Here is an 11,529-nt window from a genome sequence, read left to right on the forward strand (position 1 = left end):
ACCAAAAGGAGAGATGGAGAGCAAGTGACTGTCGAACGAAGAGAAAAGAGAGGCTGTCAAAGATGGAAAAAAAAACCTTAGGTGGAAAATGCTATTTTTCAAAATTTGTCTAAGGGAAATTATTTTTTAGAGTATAGAGGAAAAATGAGATAAATTTTTAATTTATTTTTAATATTATATGTAAAATAATTATTTTGCCTTTAAAACTAGTAGACTTAAAAACCTATGAGTGGATAAATGGGTATTTCAAAGTTAAATTGTGCGAACTTGAGAAAACAATAATCTATGGATAGGAATAAGTCCTTTGGCCTTAAATTAATTAGAATAGTGTGAGGAATATGACATCAAATTCTTTCTATTGCATATAAATTGTAATAAAACAATATATACTTATTTTGAATACACAAATAGATACATACTTATATATGACATCAAGTAAATTAGGATTTTGAATTAAGAGCAAAGTAACATCTAATCACACGATGACATATATAAATATATATCTATTTATATACTTAAAATAGATATATATAATATTGCTATATAAATTATAAACCATGTGAAAATAGAATAAGAGTTTATACTTGAAATTTTTTTTTTAAATAAATACAATGATATTATCTATGGTCTAATAATATTAATAATAAATAAATAAATAAATAAATAAATATATATATATATATGTACTTTTAAATATATAATTAAATATATAATTATATGATATGATATTATTATACTCAACAGTAGCATTAGACGCTTCGAGAGGACAGTTTCACCTCTTGATTAGTTATGCGGAAATGACTTAATACCCCCGTTCAATGTCTGTGCATTGTGGTCAAAGCTACTTCCAGTTACCAACAACACTGTTGCCCACATGAATTTGGTTTACAAGGTATAGTTAAAATTATATTTGGAGATAAAAAATATATAAATAATTCATTACAAAATATCAATAATATGCAGAGTTTTTAAAATCATATTCATCGATTGGTTTGACCGGATAAACTAGAAATTAATCTATAATACGGTTGGATTTTATAATTTGATTCGATTTGTATATAAATATTAACTTATTTGAAATTTGATTAAACTTAGCAAATCCATTAAATTAAAAAAATTATTTAAAACCAATAAAACCGAGGTCAAATAATATATTACACAATTTTTATCTTATTTAAAACTTAAAAGACTTATAATTTTTAAAATCTTAATTGAATTAATGATAAATTTGTAATATAATTTTTTCTTTATCCAATAATGAAGTTTCAATTATTTAATTAAAATATTTGAAATTATATTTTATATGTTTTAAAAATATTGTAAATATTTGGTATTATTTAATAAATACATAATAATTTAACAATAAATCAAATCGGTTTGTTGTTTAATTAAATTGATTAACTTACAAACTAGTAAAGATGACAATTTCGGTCCAAAATTAGGGTCTAATCTTAACGAGAAAGAGATTCTGGATAGAAATAGGGATGGAGATTGAGACGAAAAATATTTTCACAATTAATAACGAAAATACATGTGTTTTCTCCCCATCCTCACCTCGCCTCCATCCCCGTCCCTTTCCCTATCCCCATCATCACCCTTTTATATTAACATCTTTACTTAAATACTAACGTATACTTATAGTTTTAAATTATTTATATTTTTCAGATTTATTTATATTTTTATTGTACATATTAAAGTGATTAATACATAATATTTATGACATTTTAAATAATAGATTGATTTTAGTTTTAGTTAATTTTATTATTTAATATATTTATATTGTGTTTAGAGAGTATGAGGAATAAACTTTTTCTTACGGGGACAGAAAAAAAAATTTTTTACGGGAAAGAGATAAAAATCCTTGTCATTTCTTAATGGAGACAAGGATGGGGATAAAAATCCTCTCTCTATCTCTTTCCATTGCCATCTATATGGACTACTGAGATAACCGATTTAATTACCTATCTAGTTTTAAAATCACTGATAATATGGTGTTCAAATAAAATCAATTCCACAAATGGGCACTTCTTAAATGCAAAAATACAATTCCAGAGCAATTAGAGAGGTTCAGCATAAATGAGAATTAAGATATGATATAAGCTGGAATGACAAATATATCCTCTAGATATCTCCCATTCCAAAGGTCAGAATCGGAAACCGAATTCAACTTTTGTTCTTATGTTCTATTTCGGATCTCAAAGAGTCAAGGGCAAAACCCAAGAAAACTCCCTCTCTATCTCTATCTAATTCCGCGCGCCATCGCTTCGCACAGGCGTCAGCGAAGCAGATCGCGATCTTGCAATTTCGAGGTAATATTTGTTGTTTTATTTTTGATGTTTTGTGTTTATTGATTAACATTGAATGCTGAACACTGGGCTGAATTTGATGTAAATTCTTAGCTGATTAATTTTGATTTTATGTTTGACTTCTAATGTTTGATTTTTCAGTAATTTTAGGTTTTCAGTGATTTTATACTGTTTTTTCATGATAAATTCTTTCTATTGATCAATTTCTATCCGGTCAGAGTTGTTTCTTTATCCTTGACTTAATTCTTTTTATTTAGGAGTAAAATTAGATGTACTAACAATGGTACAAACACTGGTATAAACATTGATATGAATTCATGATTGGGTGTTATTTTATCACTAATACAAAATTACCGGGACACAATAGTTTTTTTTTTTTTTTTAATGTACTCATCGTTAATGCATGAAGTATTATTGTTTATTTATATGCATATTGAGAAATTCGACATTCCTTACGCTATAAAAAACCTATAAAATGGATATTAATAGTTAATTGATTTATTCACAAGGGACGGTTGATTTATTATAATGATTTCAATTGGATTGACTTTATCTTATTCTGAAGAACTTGAATCTAGGTAAGTGCTTAATATATGCCAAACGTTTTAAACTAGAGGTCCGTATTTGGATTATAATTTTTGTAATAGGATATTCAGTGGGATTTGATTCTGCCTTTAAATTTGTTAACCCTACAACTTATAAATCAGTATCTTTAATTTTTTTAGAATATGGATAAGAATTGCTTGCGTGTGCGAGGAAGCACTTGAATTTGGAATATACTTTGGAAACGTATAACTTATGAAAAATTCTAGCTTGCATCTTGAGTTGGACTTATGTTGTGATGTGTCAACTGAAGAGTTCTAATGCGGAAAATTTTGCCAGGAACAGTTACGATTTAGAGGTCGTTTCTGGTAGAAGGTTACGATGGCTGCTTCTGAAGAGAATAGTGCATTGTTCCCTATTTTCATTTTGACAATAATGGCCCTGCCTCTAGTGCCCTATACAATTCTAAAGTTGTGCCGTGCTGCCTCAAAAAAGATAAAGAGCATCCACTGCCAGTGCTCTGAGTGTGCTCATTCAGGGAAGTATCGAAAATCCATATTTAAGAGGGTTAGTTCCATCGACCTGGAGTATGCTTTGATATTTGATCGACCTATATCATTCACTTCTGCAATGTGTTTGATTTTTTTTGGTCACAGATCTCAAACTTCTCGACCTGGAGTAACTTGACACTAGTCCTTCTATGGGTTGTCATGATAACACTCGTTTATTACATTAAAAATATGAGTGGTGAGGTAATTTTTTTTCTGAGAATTTTAACTAATTCCATGTATGAACACTTGATCTATGTGCTTCTGTCAAAAACTATGTCACATATATATTCTAGTGAATTGGAATTCTTTGGGTTCTTACATAATACCCACTTATCATGGATGCCTTAGTATTAATACTGTTGTAATTTTTCTCCTCTTTTCATGTAGACTCAAGTTTTCGAGCCATTTAGCATACTTGGATTAGAACCTGGAGCTTCAGATTCAGATATAAAGAAGGCCTATAGGAGACTCTCCATACAATATCATCCTGATAAAAACCCAGATCCAGGTTGAAGGTCTTTGAGTTCTTTTGTTTAAATGGATGTGGCTAGCTAACCTTGACTTTGACAAGGAAGATGAGGTTTTATATATCAAACTGTGTTTAGTTACCATTGCTTTTTTTTTTTTTTCAGAGGCCCATACATATTTTGTTGATTACATATCAAAGGCTTATCAAGCTTTAACAGATCCTATATCACGCGAGAATTTTGAAAAATATGGTCATCCAGATGGCAGACAGGTAGTGATCTTTTTATTATGCTTTAAAACCATCAGCAATTAGTATATATTTCTTCTGAAAATTTACCCAGTCATTTACCAATAATCCTCTTGAAGCTAATACACCGGTTTGTTGATGCAGGGATTTCAAATGGGCATAGCTCTTCCACAATTCCTGCTAGACATTGATGGGGCATCTGGTGGCATACTTCTACTTTGGATTGTCGGAATTTGTATTCTTTTGCCATTGGTGATAGCTGTTATTTATCTTTCTAGGTCATCAAAATATACGGGAAACTATGTAATGCATCAAACACTGTCTACATACTATTACTACATGAAACCTTCTTTGGCCCCAAGGTACTTGTTTCTTCTTCTTCTTCTTATTATTATTTTTGTTGTTATTCTTGCCCTAAAACAAGTTACTATATTAACCATATATTATGTCTAGTTATATATGCTCTGTATATTGGTAATTGAATGATGAAATACGTCAAAGTAACTTTTTACTGGGGAGAAGAGGAATTCATGCATTTCTGAATTTCTGTGTGGCATTTATGAAAAAGCATGGTCACCATGGTTTCTATGATAAGCCTATATCCAACTGTACTGATATCAGTATACAAAGTCATGTTATTTTGATCGTAAGTTCCCAACTATAAGTTGATTTCAACTTTTGGCTTATATGTCACATCAGGTTTTGATGCTAGATGATGCTTAGATTGTATATGATACCTCACTGTTAGTTTGGAAGCATTAGTAATGTCCCTTTTTGAGAAGGAACTTAATAAAGTTTTACAATTATTATTTGTTTTATGGATAGATTATATTTATTTTACATATATCCATGCATATTTGTTATCCTTCTGCTCGACCTTGATTATACAGCAAAGTCATGGAAGTTTTCGTCAAGGCAGCTGAATATATGGAAATTCCAGTCCGTAGGACTGATGATGAACCGCTTCAGAAGCTTTTTATGTCAGTTAGGAGTGAATTGAATCTGGATCTTAAAAACATTAAGCAAGAGCAAGCAAAGTTCTGGAAGCAGCATCCTGCCCTAGTCAAAGTATTTATGTGAACCCTGATTTAGCCATATTAAGCCAATTACGAAATGTATTCATGAGGATTCACATGCTTATGCAAAATTTTTTCCGTACAGACAGAACTGTTGATTCAGGCTCAATTAACTCGTGAATCAGATGCTTTGTCTCCTGCTCTTCAAGGTGACTTCCGGCGTGTCCTAGAACTTGCACCTCGCCTCCTTGAAGAATTGATGAAGGTAACTGTCACTAATTGTGGGTCATGTTCTCCAACTGGATATGATTCATCATGAAGCTATCTAATACTGCAGCGTTTTTTGTAAACCTGCACTATTGTCTTTGTATTAAAAATTTTTGATGGAGTGATCATAAGGCATCATTAGCTTTGGGTATTAAACCTGCACTATAGTCTTCACAAATTTATTATTACTTTTTGGAGATTGATAGATGTTTCACCTTTGTAGCTGTTTTTTGGAGCTTCAACTGCTTGTTGTCCTCACTATCCACTGTAAAGATTTATGTTCCAAATTCCAATTGGATTGTCCTTATATATCATCATTGGACATGTTTTGGGCATCATAGGGTGTACTAATTTTGATGGGATGTGATAAAAAAAAAAAAATAGGTCTCTTGTTGATCAACTCCCTGTTTCAGTTTTCTTTTCTCTTGGCATGTATTTATCTACCATTCAGTGAACTAGTGATTTTATGTGTGGTATTTAATTACTTTTTGAATGTATGTTACTTCTCAATATGTGGCTCTCTGACTATTTGCTGATGATATAAATCTATTTGGACTCTGACCCACTCTTCTTTGATATTATTAATGCTTAACTCTGTGCAGATAGCACTTATTCCACGCAATGCTCAGGGCCAGGGATGGCTTAGGCCTGCAATTGGGGTTGTTGAGCTTTCTCAACATATCATTCAGGTACTTAGTTATGAAATCTAGTTATTGATCATCTTCATAATAGCATCTTTTCTATTTCTTTTAAGGTGGAAAATATTGCTTTCCAACTTCTTGGTAAACTATTCTGTTTAGTCACTGATATACTATGGTTGCTTCATATCTGTAATCACTGTCCTTGTGTCGGAAACATTTCTGCAGTAATTTGAGCTTTGCTGCATGCGTGTTGACTGTTATTTGAAATTTATACTCTCCTTTGTAGCTTGTTATTCCAACCTTTTTGTTATTTGGTCATATCAACACTAAGGTATCTGTTCACCTGGACTTGATGCAGGCTGTCCCTCTAAGTTCAAGGAAGGCAACTGGAGGATCCACTGAAGGTAATGCACCCTTCTTGCAGCTACCGCATTTTAGTGAGGCTGTTGTCAAAAAGATAGCTCGCAAGGTCAGTGCCTTAAACAATGTGTTTAATGATATAGCAGAAATTAAATTTTTAATTAATTCTTTTGTTCGCTGTCAATTTAGCAATTTATATTTTAGCATTTCTTGCTGCGCATCATTTTTCAGCCTTTCTGCTTTGAAGGACGATATTCTGGTTCATTTTCTTTTAATTGGTTTAACTATCATACTATGTTTAGCTATTGTGAAGCTATTAGAATATTTTTAATATCTTGATTTTACTGGATTAAAGCCAAATGAAATTTCTTGGCAATTGACTGAAGAAAATGAGAAGCTGCATTCTACATTTGTTTGCATATTTGTATTTTAATTACCTTCTATATTTTGTAAGATTTGCAAACATATTTAGCTTTCATTTCAAGCAATGGATTCTGAGTCATATAGATGGGCTATGGATTTAATTTATGTCCTTACTTTTATAAGCCTGAATGTACTTATGGACCTTCTTATTGAGACGAATTTGTAATACTGTTTTGAACTAACTTAAGTAAGTGCATTATTTAGCTATGTTTAATGGGTCATTTCTTCTGAGTTTAATATTAAGAGTTCTCGACTTCAATTGCAGAAGGTGAGAACCTTTCAGGAGCTCCGGGACATGACCCTGCAAGATCGTGCTGAGTTGCTCACTCAAGTAGGTGGATTTTCCTCTACAGAAGTTCAGGATATTGAGATGGTATTGGAAATGATGCCTTCTGTAACAGTTGAAGTTACCTGTGAGACCGAGGGTGAAGAGGGTATACAGGCAGGTGATATTGTCACAGTTCAAGCTTGGGTAACTCTTAGACGTGCCAATGGCCTGATTGGTGCCCTGCCCCATGCCCCATACTATCCATTCCACAAGGAAGAAAATTTCTGGGTTTTGCTTGCAGACCCTGTCTCAAACAATGTTTGGTTTTTCCAAAAGGTGAGTTTCATGGATGAAGCTGCAGCCGTTACTGCAGCTTCGAAGGCAATTGAGGAGACTAAGGAGAGTTCAGGAGCTAGTGTGAGGGAGACAGGTGCTGCTGTTAGGGAAGCAGTTGAGAGGGTGCGCAGTGGCTCCAGGCTGGTGATGGGAAAGATCCAGGCCCCAGCAGAGGGTAATTATAACTTAACTTGTTACTGCCTGTGTGACTCATGGATAGGTTGTGACAACAAGATAAACATGAAGGTCAAAGTTTTGAAGCGAACTCGGGCTGGCACTCGGGGTGGTCTCGTGCCTGAAGAGGGACCCATTGTGGAGGATGGAGCTGATGAGGAAGAAGAGGATGATGAAGAAGAGTATGATGATTATGAGAGTGAGTACAGTGAAGATGAGGAAGCTGAGAAGGATACAAAAAAGAAGGGTGCTGCTGCTAATGGCACTGTGGATAAAGAGGGAGCAAATTATGACAGTGAATACAGTGAAGATGAGGAAGCTGAGAAGGATACAAAAAAGAAGGGTGCTGCTTCTAATGGCACTGTGGGTAAACGGGGAGCAAAACAGAAAGGTTCAGGCACAGATGATGCGTGAAAACAAATAATTTGGTTGATCGATTAAAACAATAAGACTTTTTGTTTTTTATATATTTAATCTTTTCTTTCAATTAGTGAAGGAACTTAACAGCCATTGCAGTGATAGCTATTGTGCCTTTATTCGGGAATCTGATGCTGTAGAACTGGGTTTTAGAACTCATTTAGCACTTTCAGTTGAATTTTCACTGAGTAAACTGATATAACTCTAAAAAACAATTTTGGGTTAAAAGTTTTGGATTCAAATATTTGTTATACTCATATTATGATAATTTATTTTTTATTATTGATATTATTTTGTTTTGATTTATCAAATAATATTTTAAAAATTTTGGTAAATTTAATTTTATCTCCATTTATTAATTTTCTATCTGTTACCTATTTTTCCAGTTTATCTTCCAGTTTTTATTTTAAATAGAAGATTACCGTATGAGGCCACTCTTAACACGCCATCTTTTACTTTCAATTTTTCCTTTTATTTATTTAAGAATGCTTCGCAATTTTGTATGTGGTCCGACCATCGATTTTCCGTAACACTATTGCAGTTCCTAAAGCAAACGCTGGGCAACTTTTTACTGGTGAGGACCGGAGTTCTTGCGTTTCTGAATTTTTGTGTGGCATTTATTATAAAGTATCTCACTATGTTTTCTATAAGGAGCCTGTATTCAACTGGACTGATTAACGTACAAAGTCGTGTTATTTTGATCATAAGGTCCCTACTATAAGTTGATTTAAACTTTTATCAGTTTTTGATGTTAGGTGATGCTCAGATGTAAATGATGCATCACTGTTAGTTTGGAAGCAATAATAAGGCCAAAGGACTATTTTCCACTTAGTTTAATTGAGTTATCAAAATTATACTTATAAAGTTTGAAAAATTTAAAGTTTTATCTATTAGCCAACTGCGGCTAAAATTTCTTTTTAGAAGTAAAGATACTGATAATATTAAAAAAATATAAAATTTATTATATTTTTTCTTCTAAAGTTTTAAAAACTAATATTTCACTCATACCTAATATTTTATAATTTTAAAAAATCACATTTATCCTCCAAACTTTAGGGTTTTTTTTTTTCCCTCTAACCATTATCTCTGGTATTGATGACCTTCCCTTTTCACCCTAAACCTATGGTCAACACATAGGAAATAATCTGAAACAGATCTTTTCATCTTCGTTTCTAACGATGAGATCTGTTCCAGATTCATTTCCGTGTACTAACAAATTTTTAGGGTGGAGAGGGGAGGTTGTCAATGTCGAAAATGGGAACCGAACGGGTGAAGAAAAAATTTGAAGGAAAAAATATGACTTTTCAAAATTAGAAAACTTTAGACAAGGGTGAAGTTAATTTTTAAAATTTAGTGTGGAAAATAAATGAATTTTATATTTTTTAATATTATTAGTAAAATAACGATTTTATCCTATCCTTAACAAAATTTTATCCTATCCTTAACAAAAAATTCTATTAGTCATTAGCTCATAGGTAGGATTTTGAATTTTTTAAATCTCGCGAATGTGATTTTGAGAACGCAATTAAACTTGAATGGGAAATACTCTTTTGGCCCAATAGTAATGTCCATCTTTGAGAAGCAACTTAATAAATAAAGTTTTACAATTACTCATTTTTTCTGTGGATAAATCATGGTTGTTTCACATATATGCATGCATATTTGCTTTCCTTATGCTATACCTTGATGATACAGCAAAGCCATTTGAAGTTTTCATCAAGGCAGCTCAATATATGGAAATTCTTGTCCATAGGACGGAAGCTTTTTATGTCAGTTAATAGTGAATCGAATCTGAATCTTAAAAACATTGAGTAGGGATGGCAACGGGGAGGGGATATCAATCCTCGTCCCTGTCCCCGTCTCCGTAGAAGATATCAATCTTCGCCCCTGTTACAAGGATAACAAAGAATCTCCATCCCCGCGAGGAAAAATCTCTTTCCCATTCCCTCCCCGTCTTCGCGGGGAAAAATCCCCTCTCCATACCCGTAAATATAAATTTTTATTCCTTCCTATATTTTAATAAATAAAATAAATCATACTTTTCTAAAATATTACTTGCTACAAGAGCTACAAAATATTCATTGTTATTTTAGTTCAAATACAAAGTTTTTATAAAATTCAACAATATACAATAATCAATCTCTTAATTAGTAGCTCTTCATATTGATATCATCATTAATTCTTCATATTGATACAAAATAACATTTTAAAAACTAACTTATAATAATCAATTTTAAAAGCAAAATTAATTTAAAAGCAGCTTACATAGAAAATACGGGTAATTAATTAAAATAAGCAAAATTTTAAGCGTTTATACGTTTTTAGGCCACCTTAGAAAAGTTTTACCAAAATAAGCAAACCGTATTTTTTTTACCCTTTTCACCCTTATGTTGAAAAACCAAGTAAAAATATTTTTTCTGAGAATGTGCGTCGGTTTATGATGGTTACGATGGTGGCTAGGGATTTTACACTGAAACCCTAAATATGTCGAATGTATATGGATTTTTTGAATGTTTCGAACGCTTAAAATGATGTAGTTTCGATGTTAATGGATGCCTAAAAGTGTAGCTGTTGAGAGACAAAAACGCGCAAATTTATAGTGTCACGCAAACTGCGCAAATTTACAGTGCTGCGCAAATTGCGCAAACACTGTTTACACCGCGTAAACCTGTTCACATCGCACAAAAGTAGATATCATAGTCTGTGAACAGTATTTTTTGCGTAATTTTCAAGCAGTTTGCTCGATGTGAACAGTATTTGTGCAGTTTGCGTGACACTGTTTACTTTTTGCGCTTTTGTCTCTCAATGGCTACACTTCTAGGCATCCATTAACATCGAAACTACATCATTTTAAGCGTTCGAAACATTCAAAAACATCCATATATATTCGACATATTTAGAGTTTCACTGTAAAATCCTTAGCTACGATCGTAACCGCCATAAACCGACACACATTCTAAGAAAAAATATTTTTACTTGGTTTTTCAACATAAGGGTAAAAAGGGTAAAAAAAATATGGTTTGCTTATTTTGGTAAAACTTTTATAGGGTGGCCTAAAAACGTATAAACGCTTAAAATTTTGCTTATTTTAATTAATTACCCTAGAAAATACTAACGAATTTGTAATTAAAAATATTAAACTAATTAAAATATATTAGAAATTATTATATTAATATATTAGAAATTTAGAGGGAGGGGAGAGGAGGGGCGGGGATATATATATTTCCGTCCCCGATTACGAAGATTTTTTTCATCCCCATCTCCATCCCTTTCCCTGTTTTCATCGGGGAATCCCCTCCCCGTTAGAGTCGGGGCCTCTAAAGTCGGGCTCAAATTGCCCTCCCTAACATTGAGCAACAGCAAGCAAAGTTCTGGAAGCAGCATCCTGCCCTAGTCAAAGTAATTATGTGAACCCTGATTTAGCCATATTGAGCCAATTACAAAGGGTATTTTAAACCTTTCATGTGGGTTCAAATGCTTACTCCTGCGAAATTTTTTCTGTACAGACAGAA

General features: G+C 32.5%; 1 protein-coding gene across 2 annotated transcripts; it reads left to right on the top strand.

Moving 5' to 3' along the window:
• The first annotated feature begins 2,152 nt into the window (after window positions 1-2,152).
• LOC123197902 (dnaJ protein ERDJ2A-like) lies at window positions 2,153-8,195 on the top strand. Of its 2 annotated transcripts, none has more exons than XM_044612409.1 (11): window positions 2,153-2,309; window positions 3,189-3,416; window positions 3,506-3,601; window positions 3,788-3,908; window positions 4,033-4,139; window positions 4,260-4,477; window positions 5,006-5,183; window positions 5,277-5,396; window positions 6,001-6,087; window positions 6,398-6,508; window positions 7,088-8,195. In XM_044612409.1, exons 2-11 carry the CDS (start codon window positions 3,231-3,233, stop codon window positions 8,012-8,014), a joined length of 2,151 nt encoding a protein of 716 aa, XP_044468344.1. In that variant the 5' UTR covers window positions 2,153-2,309; window positions 3,189-3,230; the 3' UTR covers window positions 8,015-8,195. The 2 variants fall into 2 exon arrangements, with proteins under 2 accessions (XP_044468344.1, XP_044468345.1); XM_044612410.1 differs by having other exon boundaries at window positions 2,156-2,309; window positions 3,195-3,416.
• Window positions 8,196-11,529: the final 3,334 nt, after the last annotated feature.

The sequence above is a fragment of the Mangifera indica genome, chromosome 15, assembly GCF_011075055.1.
Source record: "Mangifera indica cultivar Alphonso chromosome 15, CATAS_Mindica_2.1, whole genome shotgun sequence".
Lineage (NCBI taxonomy): Eukaryota > Viridiplantae > Streptophyta > Magnoliopsida > Sapindales > Anacardiaceae > Mangifera > Mangifera indica.